The sequence below is a fragment of the Chrysochloris asiatica genome, unplaced genomic scaffold, assembly GCF_000296735.1.
Source record: "Chrysochloris asiatica unplaced genomic scaffold, ChrAsi1.0 scaffold00011, whole genome shotgun sequence".
NCBI classification, from domain to species: Eukaryota; Metazoa; Chordata; class Mammalia; order Afrosoricida; family Chrysochloridae; genus Chrysochloris; species Chrysochloris asiatica.
In genome coordinates this window covers 24,167,162-24,188,716 of record NW_006408529.1, presented here as the reverse complement: position 1 = coordinate 24,188,716, position 21,555 = coordinate 24,167,162, and the positions used below count along the sequence as shown (strand labels likewise).

The window sequence follows — 21,555 nt, the reverse complement described above, 5'->3', positions numbered from 1 at the left end:
GAAGTATATTGTCCACCGTTTATCCCACTTTTAGAGGACAGAGATAAAAGTAGGGCCACAGAAGCACATGAGATAAGATCAGAGAGATGGAGAAGACCAAATAATGGGCCTGGAAACTGAGGAACAGGCTCTTTTATATTATTCTGAGTATAATGGAAACCCTTGAGAAACTTTCAAATAGTGGAGTGACATAATCTGATTTACAATTTGAAAATAGGGCTCTGGATGCCATACTGAATTGAACTCTGCTTGTCAGAAAGTAGAGATAAAACTAGGGAGACCAGTTGTGACGTTGCTGGAATTAATCCATGTAAGAAATAATGTGTCTTAGATTTGGGTATACAATGACAAATACACATTTTGATAACTAAACCAAGAGGAAATTCTAATGGTTTAGATGTGGATGATGAAAATCAGCAAAGAGTCAAGGTTGATTCCAATTTTATGACTTGTAGTGGCATTTGCTGAAATTGGGAAGAGTAAAGGAGAAGCGGGTTTAGAGAGAAGAGAATCAAGAAAGCATTCAGCTCTTTGAATGGGGGTTAAAATACATAGCATTGGTTAAAGTTCACTGAATACCTGGCATGTATTATATGTATAGAATGTGTTACTCCTAAATTCTGTTTAATTGTTTTACTTATAGGCCAAAAGGATTCTGGAAGGAGATCATGGCTCACCTGCTGGAGAGATTGATGATGAAGACAAAGTATGTGTTGGTTAATTTGTGCCTAACTATACTGTTTTTTAAATAAAAAAATTATTTTAACAAATTTTATCTTAATGATTAGGAGCAAAATATATCAAATATTCTTTCTTCTGACAAATTTTTAGTTTTCTCCTGTTAAGAATAAAAATCATATACTATGCTCTCACTAAAAATCAATAGTAGAAAAATAGCTGGAAAATACCAAAATATTTTAGGATTAAATAGCATACTTCTAAATAGCATTTAGGTCAACAAAGAAGTAGTGAAATATTTTAAAGTATTTTAAACTATGAAAATGAAAATACAGTTTATCAGACTGTATAAGATACAGTGAAAACGGTGCTTAGAGGAATATTTATAGCATTTGAAATCATAATTTAGGTAAGACTATTAAAAAAAAAAATCTAAGCTTCCATGTTACAAATTCATAAAGGAAGAGTGAATTAAATCCAGAAAAAAAGAAATAATTAAAATTGGAGCCTAGCCGGTCTGGCCAAACCAGACCTGCTCATTGTTTGCCACTCCACTGGGCTCCTGGCACCACCTTCTTCCAGCCCTCAATGGGGTGGAGGGCACGGTGGGGACTGGCACACTTTGTGTATATGGGCAGGCAAGACTGGCACAGCATGACTACAACATGACAAGAAGTTATTGTACTCTACTACATAATTTTTAGGCTCATGAAGAAATGGTGGGCGGCATCAGGGCAGATGGGTGATACCATTAGGGAAAAAAAAGTGTATATTAAAAATGAAGCCAGATACTATTGCAGAAAAACAAAAATCTCGCAGGCATAGATCTAAGTAAACTGTATAAATGAATGCACAGTTAGGCTTGAAACTGGATTGCATTACTAGATTCCTTATCCAAGGCTATAGGTCTCCACTACAAGGTCAGGGACTTCAAAGCAAAGAGAAACTGAGGAAGCTTTTTAAACCAGTAGTATCTCAAGTCTCATGATGAAGTTTCCTAACCAAGGAGAAAGTTTATTCCTGAGAATAATAAGTCAACAAGGTCTTAAGTGTAAAGCAGATGCAAAAGCTTCTTCCTTGATTAACCAAAATAAAACCCATTGCCATTGAAACTCATTCCATGATGTGTGCCTAGAATTTGCCAGGGTCTTGCTGCCTGCTTGAATGATATAAAAGGGAGCTTTGCAGCATTAACTGAAATCATATTTGAAACAAGACTAAAGTGAAGGGGAATAAGGTCTTCATGGGAATGTTGTTAGCCACACACGACAGCTAATTCAGAGAAACTAGCCAATTATTATGGTGACATAATGTAAGCTATATACCACTCTCAGAATTGTTTTAATTTTTTTCAATGATAAAAGTAGACTATTTTATTTTGAGTGTGTTACCCTTTTAAAAGGTTCATCATTGGATTGATCATGATTTTTCATTGAAATTTATAAGACCCATTCCTTCCCCCCTTAAACAGCGAATACATGCCTCAGTTAAAACTTATATTGTATTCATCATGAGTATTTAACCTTAACATAATTGAAAAGAAAAGATGAACACAAAGGATTCATATCTCTGTAATGTGTGGAATCAGTGCCATTGCCTCTGACGTCTAAAAGTGATAAACATCAACAAATACCTATCCAGAAAAATAAAATAGAGCCTAAATCAGTGAAAATGAAAACAAAGATAGTAATAGAGCAAATCAACAAAATAAAAATCTGGTTCTTTGATAAGGGCAATAAAATTGATAAGCCTTTATCCACACTATCCAATGGAAAAAAAGAGAAGATAAAAATTAGTATTAGGAATGAAGAGGTAACTATCATGGACACTTAAAAGGTTAATACTGAAATATTACAAACAAATCTATGGCTGCCAATGGGAATTGGATGAATTCCATGAAAAACACAACCTACCAAACTTACACATGGAGAAATAAAATAATCTGAATAGGCCTATCTCTACTAAAGAAGTTGTAGCAACAGTTAATAACCTTCCCAAACACAGCACTCCAGGCCCAGATTATGTCACTGTGAATTCTATCAAGAATTAAAACGGGACAAAACCAGTTCTCTACAAACTCTTCCAGAAAACAGAAGCAGAGAGAACACTTTCTATCTCATTCTATGAGGCCAGCATTACTTAACACCAACACTCATAAACATGTTGTTGTTAAGTTCCATTGAGTCAGTTCTGACTCTTAGCAATCCTATATAGGGTTTCCAAGGAGCAGCCGGTGGATTTGAACTGCTGACCCTGTTGTTCGCAGTCCAGTGCAGATCCTACAGTGCTATACCAAGAGTCCATGAGCATAGATATAAAAATTATCAATAAAATATTAGCAATTCAAATCTAACAATTTATTAAGAAAGTTCTATATCATAACCAAGTCAGAGTTATTCTAGGTTTGCAAGGACAGTTCAATATTCATGTATTAATTAATGTAACTCATAACATCAAGCTAAAGAAACAAATTGTATGATCCTATCAATAGGAGTCCTGGTATGGCGCTGTGGGCTAATGCGTCAGACTGCAAAGTCGCTTGAACTGCAAGGTCGGTGGTTCAAGCTCACCAGCTGCTCCTTGGAAACCCTATACAGGGTCGCTATGGGTCAGAACTGACTCGACGGCACTTCACAACACAACAACAATCAATAGATATAGAAAAGCCATATGGCAAACACATTCGTAATAAAAACTTAACACATTAGGAATAGAAGGGAACTTCTTCAGTTCAATAAAGGATATTATCAAAAGACATATACTACTTACTAATCTGAGATCAGATACTTTCCCCCTAAGATTGAGGAGAAGACAAGGATGGCTTCTCTCACCATTTTTAATATCCTACTGGAAGTCCTAGCTAATGCAATAAGGAATAAATTGAAAGGTATAAAGATTGTTGTTGTTAAGTGCCGTAGAGTCAGTTCCAACTCATAGCAACCCTGTATAGTGTTTCTAAGGAGTGGCTGATGAGTTTGAACAGCCAACCTTGTGCTTCAAACGGCTTTGCAGTTCAGTGCATTAACCCACAGCACCACACCAGTCAGGAGAAATAAAATTGCCTTTGTTCGTAGCTGATAGGAGTGTCTATCATATCCTAAAAAAAAAAAAATTTTAAAGCAATTATAGCAGGGCTTCAGGATACAAGGTTAATATACAAAAATTATTTGCTTTCTACTATACCAGGAGTGAGCAGTTGAAATTTGAAATGCAAAACATTTACATTAAAAACAAAAAGTAAAGTAGGCATAAAGCTAGCAAGTTACATATGTGTAATATCTGTAAGAGGAAAATAACAAAACTGATGAAACCAAAAATCTAAATTAATGGAGAGAATAGTGCATGTTCATGGAGTCCTGGTGTGGTGCTGTGGGTTAATACACTGGACTGCAAAGTTGGTTTAAACTCATCAGGGCCACTATGAGTTGGAACCAACTCTAAGGCACTTAACAACAATAGTGCATGTTCACGGATAGGAAGTCTCCTTATTAAGATACTAATTCTTGAATTCAGTCACAATTGAAATCCCAGCAAGTTGTTTTGTCAGTATCAAAATAAAAGCTCCAGAACACAACCTAATACTGAAGAAAGAGCAAAAGTTGTAAGACTGACGCTACCCAGCTTACTGAAAGTGATCAAAAGAGCCATGATGGTGCACTGATTAAGCGTTCAGCCTCCTAACCAAAAGACTGGAAGTTCCAACCCACTGGCTGCTTCATGGAAGAAAGATGTGGCAGCTACCGTTGATAAAGACTGCAACCTTGGAAATGATATGAGGTGGTTCTACACTGTCCTATAGGGATGCTGTGAGTCAGAATTGATTCAACATCAGTGGATTTGGTGTGGTGTTTTTAGAAGTGATCAAGAACAGACAAATAGATAGATGAAAATAGGGTTCAGAATAGACCCACATGTATATAGTCAACTAACCTTTCATAGGGAACAAAGGCCATTTGGTAGAGAAAGTTTAGTCTTCTCAACAAATAGTGCTGAAATAACTGTACATCTTGGTACAAAAAAAATGAATCTGGACACAGATTCTTTCACAAAATTGACTCAAAATGTATCACAGACCTAAATGTTAAACATAAAATTATACTCTTCTTGAGTATTGTTCTTGTTATGTGCTGTGGAATAATATTGTGTAAAATCTAGGTGTCCTGAGTTTGGCATTAGATTTTTATAGACAATCCACCAAAAGCACAATACATTTAAAAAAAAAAAAGACTTCATTGAATTTAAAAACTTCTGTGAAAGACACTGTTTGGGGAAGGAAAGACAAGCCACAGAATAGTGAAAACATGAGATGCTGAGTTCATATCTCAGCTGTACAAACCCACTCACTGCCATTGAGTTGCTTTTGACTCATAGTGACCATATAGGAGGAGTAAAACTGCTCTGTAGAGTTTCTAAGACTATAAATAGTTACTGAGTGAGAATGATGACAGCCTTGTCTTTCTCTGGTGGAGCAGCTGGTGGGTTAGAATGGCAGTTGTTAGATGCTATCGAGTCAACTCTTGACTCATGTTGTTGTTGTGAAGTGCCATCGAGTCAGTTCCGACCCACAGCGACCCTGTGTAGGGTTTTCCAAGGAGCAGCTGGTGAGCTTGAACTGCCAACCTTGCAGTTGAGATGGCTTTGCAGTCTGGCGCATTAACTCACAGCGCCACACCTTGACTTATAGTGACCCTATATACAACAGAAGGATGGTCCTGCACCATTCTCACAGTTCCATTTGAGTCCATTGTTGCTGCCACTGTGTCAATGCATTTTATTGGGGTCATCCTCATTTTGCCGGCATTCCATTTTACCAAGAATGATGTCCTTCTCCAGGAACTAGCCCCTCCTGATAATGTCCAAAGTATGAGAGTCAAAATCACACCATAATGGCTTTTAAGGATCATCTGGCTGCACTTATTCCAGCATGGTTTGTTACCTTGCAGTTAGCCTGACACCTAACCTACTGTGCCACCAAACAACTTAAAATTCAACATTAAGCAAATAGACAATCCTGTTAAATCCGGTAAGCAAGATACACAGATATATGAAGGATGCGCAACATATGTCATTAGGAAATGACAAAGGAAAGCATGATACCACTACTCATCTATTACAATGACTAAAATCCCAAACACTGACAACTCCAAATGTTGGTGAAGATGTGGAGCTCCTGAAACTGATTGCAGATAGAAATGCAAAATAACATAGTACTTTGAACTGCAGTCTGCTAATTTCTTGTAAAGCTAAACCTAGGCTTACCATATGCCCAGCAATTTGTCTCTTCCAAGTATTTACCCAAATGAATTGAAAACATGTCTACACAAAAACCTGCATTGTTGTTAAGTACAGTCGAGTTGGTTCTGACTCAGCACTAGAGTTTCCAAGGAGCGGCTGGTGTGTTTGAACTGCCAACCTTGTATCTAGCAGTCCAGTGCTTGTCCTACATTGCCACATCAGGACAAAAACTGTATACTAATGTTTGTAGCATATTTATTTATACTTGCTAGAAATTAGAAGCAACCAAATGTCCTTCAGTAGGTGAATATATCATGGTACCTCCAAACAAGGCGTGGTGGTGATTGTGTGCCACCGAGTCGGTTCCAGCTTCTAGCACATCAACCCTGTTTAGGGTTTCAGAGGCTGTAAATCTTTACAGGAACAGAAAGCCTCCTCTTTCTCCTGTGGAGGGACTGGAAAATTTAAACTATTGACCTTGCAGTTAACAGCCTAGTTTCACTATGCTGCCAGGGTTCCTTAAGTGGAGTAGTATTCAACAATTAAAAGAAATTATCAAATGATGCAAAGATATGGAGGAATATTAAATGCGTATTGCTAAGTGAAAGAAGCTAATCTGAAAATAATGTATACATATACTATATGATTTCAAATATCACATTTTGGAAAAGGTAAAACTATAGAGACAATGGTAAGATCAATGGTTGCTAGGGCTTGAAGGAAAAAAGGGGATGATTGCATGTATTCCATCTATTAGAGGAGCTCCAGTAGCGTAATGGTTACAAGTCGGGTTACTAACCTCAAGGTAAGCAGTTCGAAACTACCAGCCGTTCTGAGAAGAAAGATGAGGCTTTCTGTTCCCATAAAGATTTATAGCCTTGGAAAGTCTATGCAGGGTTGCTGTGAGTCAGAACTGACTCCACCGAACACACCACAGGACATTTTTAGGACAGTGAAACTATTCTGCTTTATATATTATATAATGATGGGTATATAATATATATTTTCAAAACCCGTAGAACTATAAAAAAAAAAAAAAGAGTACATTAATGTAAACTATGATAATGTATCAATACTGGTATGTCAGTTGTAACAAATGAAACACATTAATGCAAAATATTTATAGGGAAAATCTGTATATCTAAAACTGCCTTAAAAAATAATATATTAGAAAAACAAAACAGCTTTTCAGAATGATTGTTGTTTTATAAGATAATGAATACTATAATTTTTAAGACTTATTTACTATATACTTTTTTATAATATGTACTACAAAATAATCACTCAAATTTAATTGTGGTTAGGACAAAGATGAAACTGAAACAGTTAAGCAGACTCAAACATCTGAGGTATATGATGGCGAAGGACCCAAAACTGTGAGATCTGATGTTTCTGATCAAGAGGAAGATGAAGAAAGTGAAGGGTGCCCAGTCTCTATTAGTAAGTTTAAAGGCTCTTTTTTATTGTTATATACATTTCCTTTTTGTTGTTGTTAAGTGCTGTCGAGTCATTTCCGACCCATAACGAACCTGTATAGAGTTTCCAAGGAGCAGCTGGTGAGCTTGAACCACCTACCTTGTGGCTCAAATGACTTTGCAGTCCAGTGCATTAGCCCATAGTGCTACACCAGGACTCCTCATATTCCTCTTTATAGGCCACTTTTTAACACAGTTTGGTAAACTGTAATGAGTTTAGAATTTTGTGCCAAACAACTCTGCATTTGAATTTGAGGTTTATCTGTCTAAATTACTTGTTCTTGTCACACTAGTTTTGAATATGTATTATTTTGAAGATATTAGACATTATATGTAAAGCAGGTGTATAATGTATTTATATAATAGAAATTACCAAGTTCTGAAATTTACTAAAAATTACGTATTGATCAACTTAGATTTGTCTAAAGCTGAAACTCAAGCTTTCACAAATTACGGAAGTGGAGAAGATGAGAACGAAGATGAAGAAATAGAAGAATTTGAAGAGGGGCCAGTAGATGTGCAGACTTCACTTCAGGCGAACACTGAAACTACTGAAGAAAATGAACATGATCAGGTACTCCAGCACAGACCTATGTTCCACCAGGTTTATTTTAACTACAAGAAAGTAAGTAACCTTGTTGTTGTCAAGTGCCGTCGAGTTGATTCCGACCCATAGCAACCCTGTACAGGGTTTCCAAGGAGCAGCTGGTGAGCTTGAACCGCCGACCTTGCAGTTCAAACGGCTTTGCAGTCTGGCGCACAGAGCCACACCAGGACTCCTTAAAGATACCAAAATTTGAAGTTTACCCATTCTTTCTTTTATGAATACAAACCTCTTTAATATGCTTAAGTCATTAACAGTTTTTATATTCAGCAATATTTAAGTTTAATTTAACTTAATTTTAATTAATTTAAACTTAAGTTTAATCTTTTCTTTAAAATGTGTCATGGTTGCACAGTGGGTTAAGCACTGGGCTGCTAATCTCAAGATTGGTGGTTCTACGCCACCAGCCACTCTGCACTTGTTAAGAGATCGGAAACTCTAATGCAGTTCTACTCTGTCCTCTGCAGAGTCACTGTGAGTTGAAATCTCCTGTGGAGCAGCTGGCAGACTTGAACTACAAACCCTGTGGTTTGCAGTCCAGTGCTTATCACATGGAGCTACCTTGCTCCCCATTTTGCCCATAAAATTAACCTGTGGCTTAAATTTTTTCTTTAAGTTTTTCAGTTTGAGAAATAAGTGTTCTTCCCTAATGCTTTTCTAACTTCAAATCTTAGCATATTTTACTGTAATACTTTTTGTCTTCTTGCTCTGTCCTTTGAAATTTTCTGTTAAACCTTTTTACTTAATGCTTCTAGTTGCTTTAGCTTCTCTATGTTCAAGAGCAAGTTTCAGAGTCTCTGCTGTCATCCATTTTGGCATCCATCTTTTCTTTTTGTCTTGTCTTTTTACTGAGGTATTGCTTTCTTCCTGTATGATATTCTTGATGTCATCCCACAACTTTTCTGGTCTTCAGTCATTAGTGTCTAATGCATCAAATCTGTTCTTGAATAGACTCTTAATTCAGGTGGGCTATATTCAGGGTCATATTTTGGCTCTCGTGGACTTGTTTTAGTTTTCTTCAGCTTCAGTCTGAACTTGCATATGAACTTTTATAGTCTGTCCCTGCCTATTTTGGCTGATGAGCTTCTCCATCATTATCTTCCCACAGATTGATTGCTGTGTATGCCATTGGTGAAATCCAGGTGTATAATTGTCTTTTATGTTGTTGTAAAAAGGTATTCGCAATGAATAGATCATCAGTCTTGCAAAATACTATCATGTGATCTCCAGCATTGTTCTATCACTCGGGCTGTATTTTCCAACTATTGATCATTACTTTTTGTTTCCAACTTTTGCATTCCATTCACCAGTTACTATCTTGGTTACATGTTTGATCAGTTTTAGAATTGTTCAATTTCATTATTAATGACTTTAGTGGTTGGTGCATTAATTTGAATAATAGTATTAACTAGTACTGGTATGGTGTTGTGGGTTTATGCACTAGACTGCAAAAAGCGTTTGAACAGCAAAGTTGGTGGTTCAAGCTCACCAGCCCTCCTTGGAAACCCTATACAGGGTCGCTATGAGTCGGAACTGACTTGAAGGCTTATGGATATTTTCCTATCACAGACAGCGTTGTACTTCAAAATAGATCTTGAATTGCTCTTTTTTGATGAAGATTATGATGCCATTCCTCTCCAATCTGTCATTCCAAGCATAGTAAATCATATCATCCTATTTAAAATGGCCAATACCAGTCTATTTCAGGTCACTAGTGCCTAGGATATGTGTATCATTTGATTTTGGACAACTTCCAATTTTCCTAGATTGATACATTTTATGTCCCAGTTATTAATAGATATTTGCAGCCTGTTTCTCCTCATTTTGAGTTGTATTCCATTTGCATCATCACAGTCAACTTTGAGGAGGCAGCTCTTCTCCATTTGTATTTTGTATGCCTTCTAACCTCTGATGGGCTCATTTTTTGACACTGTGTCAGACAGGGTTCCACAGCGATTCATAAGGTTTTCATTGGCTAGCTATTCTAAAATGGCCTGCCTCTCCTTCTTCCTAGTCTGTCTTAGTCTGAAATCTCTGGTGGAACCTGTCCATCGTAAGTGCCCCTGCTAGTATTTAAAATACCAGTGGCATAGCTTCCAACATCACAGCAACATGCAAGCAAGTACAGATTAACAAACTGACAGTTGAGTGGTGAATTATACATTTGTTGTTGTTGTTAGGTGCCATCGAGTAGGTACCGACTCATAGTGACCTTATGCACAGCAGAATAAAACATTGCCTGATCCTGTGACAACCTCACTATTGTTGCCATGGTTGAGCCCATTGATGCTGCCACTTTGCCAATCCATCTTACTGGGGATCTTCCTCTTTTTCTCTAACCCTCCACCCTACCAAACATGATATCCTTCTCCAGTGACTGGTCCCTCCTGACAGTATGTCTGAAGTATGAGAGAGAAAGCTTGGCTATCCTGGCCTCCTAGGAGGACTCTGACTGCACTTCTTCCAACACAGTTAGATTGGTCCTTTTGGCAACCCATGGCACTTTCAATATTCTCCAACACCATAATTCAAAAGCATCAATTCTTCTATGATCTTCCTTATTCACTGTCCAACTTTCATATGTATATGAGGTTATTGAAAATACCATGGCTTGGGTAAGGCGCACCGTAGTCTTCAAGCTGACATCTTTGCTCTTCAACACTTTAAAAGGTCTTGTTCAGCAGATTTGCCCAATGCAATATGTTGTTTGATTTCTTGACTGCTGCTTCCATGAGTGTTTATAGTTGATCCAAGAAGAATGAAGTCCTTGACAACTTCAATCTTTTCTCTGTTGCTAAGAATGTTGTTTTATTGGTCCAGTAGGGAGGATTTTTGTTTTCTTTACATTGAGATGCAATCCTTACCAAAGGCTATGCTCTTTGATCTTCATCAGTAAATGTTTTAAGTCCTCTTCACTTTCAGCGAGCAAGGTTTCAACTGCATATCGCAGATTGTTGATGAGTCTTCCTCCAATCCTGATGCCACATTTTTCTTCATATAACCCAGCTTCTCGGATTATTTGCTCAGCACACATGTTGAATAAGTATGGCAAAAGAATACAACCCTGCCGCACACCTTTCTTAATTTTAAAACATTCAGTGTTTCCATGTTTTGTTGGAATGAATTGTTCTTTTAATTTTTGCTGTCCTCTTTTTATTGTTGCTTCCGTTTATGTTTTTGCTTTACTTTCTGGGATATTTTCGTCACCTTAATAATTACCTGAAGTTTCATTCTTTGTGTCTTTTTTCTGATTATTACTTTTTTGTAGCACCCTGTTATTTCATTAAAGTGCTATCTTCTCGTATCCACCTTGAAGATTCTTCAGATATCTGCTGATCATGGGGAACTTTTTGAAGAATAATATACGAAAAACCTGATTGGGATTTTGTTGCCTTAACAGCTAGGTAGACAGCCAAGTTTTTTACATTCTTGAATATCTGTTGCTATTAGTCTTTTTTTTTAGGGTGGTTTAGTTTCTCCAGAAGAGGGGGGCTCTTCAGTTTTCTTCTGCCTAGGGTATATAAGCCTGGCTGCGTATATTCTGGCTAAGTTCGGGAAGGGGGCTGCAGGTCTCACCATTATACAGAGGTAACTTGTTTTCATTTGTGCTTTCTGTCACCCCCCACGACTCTCAGGTCTGCTGATGCTCACTAGTTCATTGTCTCCGAAATAAAATCCTCCATTTTCTGTTGAGTTTGGAGGAAGGAACCTAGGTATTCACCTTTCCCTTAAACTGCTTCAAATATTACTCTATCATCACCATATTCCTTCTTCTCTAGAATCTAATACTTCTAATTATTGAATAAATCTCAGTTTTTGTTGTCTCTGCCCTGAGCTGAAAGCACTCCATTTTCTCTGTCTTCCTGTAGTCCTGGTCCTCATCTATCTACTTTCCATATACACACATTTTACATCAAAATACTCGTGTCTTCTAGTTTCATTTAAGATAGAATCTAAAACATAATCATTAGAAATAGTGGAATATGTAATGTTCTATATTTTGAAGCAGTTTACAAAGAAAAGGAGACCTTTTTACCTATCTATCTTGAAATTGCCTTGTTTAAACTCTTCAGAAGGTATTTTTAAATTATTTTCTTTGATGGTCTCAGGTTAGACAAAAAATATACACTCAAGTAACCATTTACCTTATATTGTTTTAAGTGCCGTCGAGTCGGTTCAGACCCATAGCAACCCTTTATAGGGTTTCCAAGGAGCAACTGGTGAGCTTATGGTTCATACCTACTTTGCAGTCCAGCACATTATCCCACAGCACCACACCAGGACTACATTTTCCATATAGTCACCATATATTTTAGTTGCTATTAAAACAAGTCTTTTTCCTTCTAGGTTCTACAACATAACTTTGAAAAAACAACAGAAAGCAAAAATGCCCCATCAGGACAAGAACCCACTACTATTAAAGGTAAGAAATTCAAATAAATGTTTCATTTTAAGATTTAATTATTTAAAAGATTATAAAATAATATATGTTTTAAAAATTGAAATTTTTCCCCCCATTATCAAGTTTGCAAATATTAGTCATTTTTTTTGTTGTTGTTAAGTTTTTATTGTGAACTGAGTGAAAGTTTGCAGGGCAGATCATCAGTTTTACATTAAACATATCATACACCTTGTTTCATTACGATGATTACAGTAATCCCCTCCATGTACTATCAGATAACAGTATTTCTCTCTATTCACTTTAGCTTTTAAAAAATCTAAATTCTTTACAAATAGAAATTTCAAGGCATTTTTGAACTAATGAATGAATGCCTTTCCCCTCTACTCCCAAATTCTTTGGGGGAAACATAAGAAAGTTGTGTTTCTGCAAACAGCTGTTAATGAAAAGTAGGCAAATAATAACCACACACAAATTCCTTAATGAAGACATTTTCAGATACAGATATTAACTTTTTTTTTTTTTTTTTTTTAATGTCTATTCCTGTGACTTGTACCTGAAAGTGGTTCATTACAAATTAGATAGATTTCAGGAATCTGATATTTAAAATCTCCCCAGGTGAATATTAATTCAATTTGAGGACCATAGATGTGGGTAATTTATAGTGGTCTTTTCTTTGAGGTCTTAGGTATCTTGAGTACATTCATGCATGCAAATTCTCTTCATTTGATAGCGTATAAAATGTAAAAATTTAACTACTGCAGAACTGCACTAATGTTAAGACTTTCTTTTAATGATAGATGACCACGATAGCACTCCTGTGAAGCCCTCTTACCTCAATATCTTGGAAAATGAACAGCCTCTAAATAGTGCTCATAAGGACTCACTAGCTACCACTGATTCATCTAAACAGCCTAACCCTTTACCGCTACCTTTAACTGAAATTGAAACCTTAGTGCCTAGAGTCAAAGAAGTTAAATCTGCTCAGGAAACTCCCGAAAGCTCTCTGGCTGGAAGTCCTGATACTGAATCTCCTGTGTTGGTGAATGACTATGTATGTATCATTTACATTTCCAACTTTTTTATTTTTCATTTTTGTGCAGTTTCGGATTAACATTATCAGCATATACAGCTCAGCTTTAACTGTCAGAAGAAATTGTTATTTCTTATTCAAGCTTATTTTAAACTTAAACAGAAGGATGTTAATAAATTAAGATGACTGTCTTGAAATCTAAAAATTATTCTATTCTAGAATCAATGAAGCATGAGTTTTAGGTGGCATCCTTGAGAGAGAGTCATATATCTGAAGTAATATACAAGTATAATACAGCATTAATCTCTTTACACTATTGTTGTTAAGTGCCATTAAGTCAGTTCTGACTCATAGTGAGCCTGTATTGTGTTTTCGAGGAGCTGCTGGTGGGTTTGAACCCCCCCAACCTGTGGTTAGCAGTCTAGTGCTTTTATTCTACAGCACTATACCAGAACTCCATCTCTTGTATTACTCATGCTCAAATACTCAACTATTCAGAACATTTCATAAATCTTTGACAAACCTAAAAGTTTATGTTTTGAATGGAAAATACAATAATTTGACAGGAAAAGAATCTTTATCCCTATATCATGAAAGAAAGGGAAATATGTAGGAAAACTGCATTTACAGTGGTAGGGGTTGTAGTTGTTAAGTGCCATCGAATTGGTTCTGACTCATAGTCACCATGTATAGGGTGTTTGAGCAGATGCTGGTGGGTTTAAACTACCAGCCTTGCGGTTCAGGCTGACTTTGTGGTTCAGTGTCTTATCCTGCAGTGCCACACATGACTCATGGTAGTAGTAGGTAGTTTAGTTTTACTTTAGACATGTGTTTCAATTTAAATTATTTTATAGGTAATAGGTTATTTGTGAGATGTCAGGGTGAGGACTAAGGTGTGCCCTTGCCATGGTATTTTCAGTTGCCTTTCAGTATGCCTGTGAAAGTTGAACAGTGAATAAGGCAGACCATAGACAAATTGATACATTTGAGTTATGATGTTGGACATGAATAGTCAAAGTACCTTGGACTGCCAGAGAACAAACACATCTGTCTTAGAAAGTGTAGCCAGAATGGAAGACTTTGTCTCTCATACTTCAGACATATCAGGCTGGGCTAGTACCTGGAGATGGACATCATGCTTGGTAAAGAGGAGGGTTGGTGAAAAAGAAGACCCCCCAATGAGCTGGATTGACACAGTGTTAGCGGCAATGGGATCAAATGTAACAACAATACTGAGGATGGTGTAGGACCGGGCAGTGTTTCATTCTGGTGTGCATAGGGTCACTATGAGTCAGAACCAACTCTGTAGCACCTAACAACAACAAAAATAGTTATTTTTTGGGTCCTAGGTTTGTTGTATTTGTTTTACATAATTTGTCTTAAGTCAAAAGGCAGAGATTATAATTTTGTATCACATAAGTTCATATAAATTCAAGGAATATGCTTCAGACAATTAGCATCTATTCCGTTCTCACAGATGTATTTACAGCTATGATTTCATAATTTCTTTTCTCAAAAACATTAGCAGATACAGCTTCAAAAGTATTGTTGGAAGAATAATTCTTTTAACTCTATTTGTCTCAATACCAGTAAAATTATGCATTTAAAATTCTGATAGAAAACTGCTAGATTTATTCTTACCATTTAAACAATAATACATGGAGTTGTTTTAAGTGATACTCAGTTGAGTTTAAAGATAGAATATAGAGGAACTTAAATTTGAATTTTAGGAGGGAGACGTTAGGGAATGTTTTTGTGCAAGAAAGTGAAGTGGTCAGTGTCAAAGTTTGTAAAGACTTCATAGATCTCACCAGGGAGTTATAGTTGGAGGCTCCACTCTTCCTTTTGTTGTTACTAGGTGATGCTGAGTTGATTCCAACTCATAGAAACCTCATGTGACAGGATTTCGTAGGTTATAACCTTTATAGGAGAATATTACCACATCTTTTCTCCTGTGGAGCCTCTGGGTGGGTTCAAACTACCAACCTTTCAGTTAAGAGCCAAGCGCCTATCATTTGCACCACCTTTTCCTGTCTCTTATTGTTGTTAAGTGCCTTCAAGTCAGTACCAGCCCAATGCTTATCCTACAGTGCCACATGACAGCTCTCCACTCTCCCAGAAGTATAAATAAGAGATGAATGATAGTTTGCCTCTTGGGTAGTTTGTAGAATGATGATATTATTAAAATTTAGAAGAAGATAACAAAGAGAAGGAAATTCAAATTTCAGAAAAACACAGCTTGAACTGATCAAAAATAACATCAGTTAATTTCATCTTTCTGTTGAGTCTCGACAGTTAATATTCAGAAGTTTATAAATGCTTACTTATATGTGTTTGATACAGTTTTCATGCATTCTGTAAGCATAGTAAGAAACAAAGTTTTAAAAAATTGTTTTAGCTCTCATGGGTGTTATGTGCCGTGGAGTCGGTTCCGACTCAGCGACCCTGTACAGGATTTCCAAGGATGTAAATCTTCACGGGAGTAGAAAGCCTCATCTTTCTTCCGCGGAACAGCTGGTAGTTTCGAACTGCTGACCCTTCTGCTATTTTATCCTTTAACTGGTATATGTTGGACTTTTTTTGTTTTTTTTAATAACATGGAAATAAGTATCTTACTAATGCGTCCATGTTTTAGTAACTTTTGCTTGAGTATGTTCTTTATATTTTAAGGTAGTATAGGGAGTCCTGGTGTGGTGCTGTGGGTTAATGTGCCATATTGCAAAGGTCAGTGGTTCCAGCTCACCAGCTGCTCTTCAGAAACCCTATACAGGATTGCTATGGGTCGGAATTGACTTGACGCCACTTAACAACATAGGAATGTTAGATAATGAATTAAGAATCCCTGATGACATAGTGGGTTATGTATTGGGCTACTAATCAAGTGGTCAGCAGTTCAAATCTAACAGCCGCGCCTCAGAAGAAACATGAGGCTTTCTGCTCTCATAAATCCTGTACAGGGTCGCTATGAGTCAGAACCGACTTGATAAATTACTTGAAAATTTACTATCCTTACATGTCATTATGAAGATCTTTTATAACTGTCAATGGAAAAAGAGATTACATAAACAGTATTAAACTACACAGATATTTTCAGAATTGGAGGGAACAAAAGAATAGTCCTCATAGGAAAAGGACAAGTGCATGAAAATGCTGACCATGTTTTCTAGGATTAACAACTATTTTATGAGTACATTATTGGATCCTTTTCTTGGAGTCCTGGTGTGACACTATGGGATATAGCACCAGACCAGATTGGTTTGAACCAAAAGGTCGTCACTTCAAACTCACCAGCTGCTCCTCGGAAACCCTATTATGTAGGGTCGCTGTGAGTCAGAACCAACTCGAAACAACAGCAGCAATACTGAATTTTTAACTTAAAATTGAATTTTTTAGTTATAGCTGAATTTTCAGCTTAGGAAATCCAATTGTTTTATAGTTAGTATATCATCTCACAGTATTTAGCAATGTATTTTTTAAAAACTGGTTCTTACTAATAGGACTAATCTTTGTAAACTTGATGTACCAGAACCATCAAAGTTTAGTGATTATAAAACCCATATTTTTGATGCATTATTTTTAAGACCTCTACTTTATAATTCATGAAGCTCTGGTAACGTAGTGGTTGTGAATCAGGCTGCTAACCTCTCAAGTTTAGCTGTTCGAAATCACCAGCCATTCTGCAGGAGAAAGATGAGGCTTTCTGTTCCTGTAAAGATTTACAGCCTCAGAAATCCGTACAGGGTCGCTATGAGTCGGAACAGATTCCACGGTACTTAACAACAACACTTTATAATTCACCTTTGCAACCTGTAAACTGGACTCAGAAATTCAAGTGATTGCAGAGGTTAGAAAGGTAACAAGTGCACTCAGTCGAGTGTATGATAATAGGTGCCTTGTCACTTAGTTAGACCAAGCTATTTCCCTACCTGGTTACACCACCTTTTAAAACATGAAGGCCAAGCAAGAAAGCTCAACAGTATACCCACAGCAGATGTGTGACATTTCCTGTGACTTCCAGACTCTACTTTCAGTCATAGAATTAAATACAGAACAAAACCAAGTATGATAATAGTAGTTGTTGATAACTAGGGTCGAGTTGGTTCTATTTCATTGCTTCCACGGCTTTGTAAGGGGTTTCCAAGAAGCAGCTGGTGGTTGTGAACCACCAACCTTGTGGTTAGCAATCCAGTGCTTATCCCACAGCGCCACACCAGGACTCCAAATATTATGGCATTACTGACAAATTCTTACACATAGGAATCTACTTTATTATTTTGCTATGAATGTCTTTGACTTATATCCAGAGATATTATTACATACATTTTTTTTTCTCTTTTAGGAAGCAGAATCTGGTAACATAAGTCAAAAATCTGATGAAGAAGACTTTGTGAAAGTTGAAGATTTACCACTAAAACTGACAATCTATTCAGAGGTATTAGGCTGTCTTTTCTTTAATTATACTTTTCTTTGTAAAGCAAATATTGTTAAGTTGGAAAATGATGTAACTTTCCCATTTTTATTCTAAAGGCAGATCTTAGGAAGAAAATGGTAGAAGAAGAACAGAACAACCATTTATCTGAGGAAATTTGTGAAACACAAACTGAAGAATTAGCTGGGAATTCTCAAAAATTAAAAGAACCTGGTAAGAGTTGTTTATTTTAACTTTATTTTGAAAAATTACTTAGTATTGATTCCATCATCTGGTTTTTGTGTTTTAAAACTGTGTTGCCATTCGCTAGAACGTGGAAGGCTAAAGGCAAATTTTGAAAAAGAAATACATGTCTGTAAAAATTTTAGTTTAATTGCCATATTTATAAAATGGTAATGCCAGATTTAAAAAAAACAAACCATAAAAACAGTTTTAGCAAAGTAATATGTGCGCATGGTATACGGGAAAAAATGTACAAAAAACTTGGCAATAAATAACAAGATCCTACTTCTTGTAATTATTCAAGTGTTAATTCTTTAAGGAGACTTCTATAACTTTGATATTCTTACATTTTCTCTCAATCTACAAAATGTAAATGATAATCTCTTATTTTATGAAGAATGAGTATTTAGACTTACTCTTCCTTTCTGTGTTCATATTGTTTTTTTGTTTTCCTGCTTGTTACCTTTGTTATGTTAAATGTAGAACCTTTTCTAGTTCTATCAGTTTTGGTAATGATTTCTCTATTCTTCTCTCATGTTCCTTCTGCCATCTTTGTTCAGTTCTATTTATTCTCCTACATTATTAATGTTAGTAGTAAGCAATCTTTTTAACTTTATAGCTGTAATATCCAGTACTTTGATAGTCTTCTAAAGATAAGAATTATTCATTGCAGAGCTAAGTGAAAGTCCCAGGTTACCTTTTTTGAGTCAGATTCAATTTAATGGCAATGGGTTTACTTTTATTAGCACAACTCTAGGCCACTCAGTGGTAAATATTTCTTGCAAAAAAAAGGATTTTGTTTTTGGTATCCTCTATCAATTGCTTGGAGTCCTGGTGTGGCAGTGCGCCAGACTGAAAAGCCATATGAACTGCAAGGTTGGCGGTTCAAGCTCACCAGCTGCTCCTTGGAAACCCTATACAGGGTTGCTATGGGTTGGAACCGACTCGACAGCACTTCACAACAACAACAACAGTTGCTTAATATCAAATATGATTTTTTGTTTGCTCTTGTCTGTCTTTTCTTTGTTGGTCTTGGTTTATTTATTTTTATAGTTATTTTATTTTTTCTTTTCCAGTGGATTTTTTTTTATAGGGACAGGAAATATACTGCTTAGTCTGGTATCTTAAAACATAAACTTTAACCTATTCTTTCTAAACTCTTACTGTGTGATACTAGGAGATTATTTTAGCTAACTAAATTATACTTTCTTTTATTTTAACCTTATAGTTAAAGTAAATGCTTTAATGGATGAGACCCATATTAAAGTAAATTCTAGTTGGTAATGTCTTCTACAGTAATTGCTTCATAAGACCTTAACTACTATTCTGTTTTTCAGAAACAGTTGGATCCCAAAGTATATGAAACATCTTCAGAAGTTCTTCTCTCTTTACATACTCAATGCTTATATGAAAATGGCACTAAATAAACATCTGTTTTGATCTGTATAAAAATGTAAATTAGTTTGACACTGCATTTTTAATAGGTGTACTAATTTCTGCCCGTGGCAGTTTAAAACATCAGAAATTGAATTCTGCAGGTTCAAGCCTTGATACACTGTGCTTTTCTTTCATTTGCCTTTTATCGCCACCCCTATCCCTAGCCTAATCATTTCCCTCCGTTGTGTGATATTTGGTCATGTTACCTTTAAAATGTAGTTTTAAATAAAGTTTAGACTTGTCTGGAAAGTTTTTTTTTTTTTAATTATGTTGAATTCTATACAAGTCACAGTTTATATATAATTAGGCTGTTCAGAGATGAGCAATGGTAAGAGTTAGAGAATTATACTGTTGACTATATAAAGCTCAGCCACTGATCTTTTTCATTAGGGGTCAGGCTTGTAACAAATACCAGTGTTGCTGCTATTGGACCTTCTGTTCTTTTGGGTATAGGCATGTCCTATTCCTGTGTAAGAACAGTGCAGGTTATAAAGAAGTCCAGTATATTTGTGAGGTTATTGTACTATATGTATTAATACTCTGTTCAAAGTGGGTTAAAATGTTTAGAGTACATGTCCATAGTACCCAGAACTAAATCTATTAGGTAATAATGATATTTTACAGGATTGCAATTTTATGTCACTTTAGACTATCTATATACAAAGGAAGGAAAAAACTTTATATAATTAGTATTTCTGTACAAATAATATTGTGACTAATTTGAAATTAAAACCCAAATTCTTTCATGCAGAAATTAATAAAATTAAAATTACACTCCAGAATAGTATGTTTCTGTGTACTGTCGGACAAACTTTTTCCTTGTGAGATGATAGTTTAAGACCAAAGCACAGCATTACTTCCCTGCATAGTAGGAGATAGCAGGTTCACAGGTGAACTTTTGAGTAAAAAAAATCTATGTGATTTCTTCATCACTAAGTAAGTCAGCTTTTAAAAAGTGATTTACTTTTATACTCAAAACTTGCCATATATGCGTTAAGGCTGTAATAGAACCAATTAACAAATAAGTCTACTTTATGGATTTTTCCTTGAATGAAATACAAAGAACTAGTTACAAGCCTTTGAAATTTGGTAACAATGAACTGAAATAGGCCATAGGAAAAGAGCGGGCAAGTATACCTGTAAAATACTGTTTGATAGCTCATTGCAAAACTATGGCCAGGCGGAATATTAGATGAAGATTTCCTTAAGAGGACATTTACTCTGTTACTACTTAAATTATGTAAATAAGACATTTTTTCCAAGTCTAATAAAACCTACTCAAAAAATAACCCTTCCAAAATGAAGAATACTTACCCAGCTGGCCTTTCTTCAGGGACATTGAAATAGTAAGTTACATGATATGTGTACTCAAATTCTGTATGTGTTTTCTAGTCTCTACAGAGGAAAAAGGGAAAAAGCTTCATTTTGGTATTCAAGCCAAGCCTTACATATCATGGCTATCTCTCTCTGCATGCGTAGTGAAGATTAAAACGGTAGAAGATTTGTACTTAGTTATTAGTGTAGCGCCTGTGAACCTTATCAAAACCAGTTTTTGACTTGTGTTGCTGATGTTCTCTAGCCTGATGTTTTTTTAGTAGATAATTTAGTTTTTAAATGCCTATGACTTGAAAGCAGGTAACTTTAATATGTTTTCCGTAGTAACTCTTGCTTAATGGTTAGACATTAAAATTTTTGTTTGCCTTAATTATTTTTCAGTTAAAAGTTTGGTTAGAGGAAGAAATAATCAAAACGAGTGAGAGAGAACCCTGACTATGCAGGTGAGATAGTGCCTGACTAGAACTAGCCAGTCTGTGGAAGTACTCTTTGTATTTTATAACACTCACCTTGGATAAACTGCTTTTTCACTATTAATAAATATATATCCTACACACAAGCCTGAACTGCATTTTTATTTAAATTGATATGGTCAGTTAAGCTTTAGTTTATTCCAGAATTGTGGCTTGACAGTAAAAAACAAACAAACAAAAAATCAAGATTTAAAAAATTACATGCAAGGATAAGTCAAGAAATGTTGCTATAAAA

The 21,555-nt window shown here is 35.9% G+C and overlaps 1 protein-coding gene and 1 pseudogene across 1 annotated transcript in view; both read left to right on the top strand.

Moving 5' to 3' along the window:
• PCM1 (pericentriolar material 1) overlaps nucleotides 1–19,438 on the top strand; it is a 104,979-nt gene extending 85,541 nt beyond the window's left edge. The window contains exons 30-37 of the mRNA XM_006834460.1: nucleotides 644–706; nucleotides 7,218–7,353; nucleotides 7,805–7,962; nucleotides 12,340–12,415; nucleotides 13,192–13,445; nucleotides 17,764–17,856; nucleotides 17,952–18,066; nucleotides 19,413–19,438. Coding sequence (XP_006834523.1) covers nucleotides 644–706; nucleotides 7,218–7,353; nucleotides 7,805–7,962; nucleotides 12,340–12,415; nucleotides 13,192–13,445; nucleotides 17,764–17,856; nucleotides 17,952–18,066; nucleotides 19,413–19,438 — 921 coding nt within the window. The remainder of the gene's footprint in view (nucleotides 1–643; nucleotides 707–7,217; nucleotides 7,354–7,804; nucleotides 7,963–12,339; nucleotides 12,416–13,191; nucleotides 13,446–17,763; nucleotides 17,857–17,951; nucleotides 18,067–19,412) is intronic.
• Nucleotides 1,333–1,679, top strand: LOC102828473 (annotated as a pseudogene).
• Nucleotides 19,439–21,555: the final 2,117 nt, after the last annotated feature.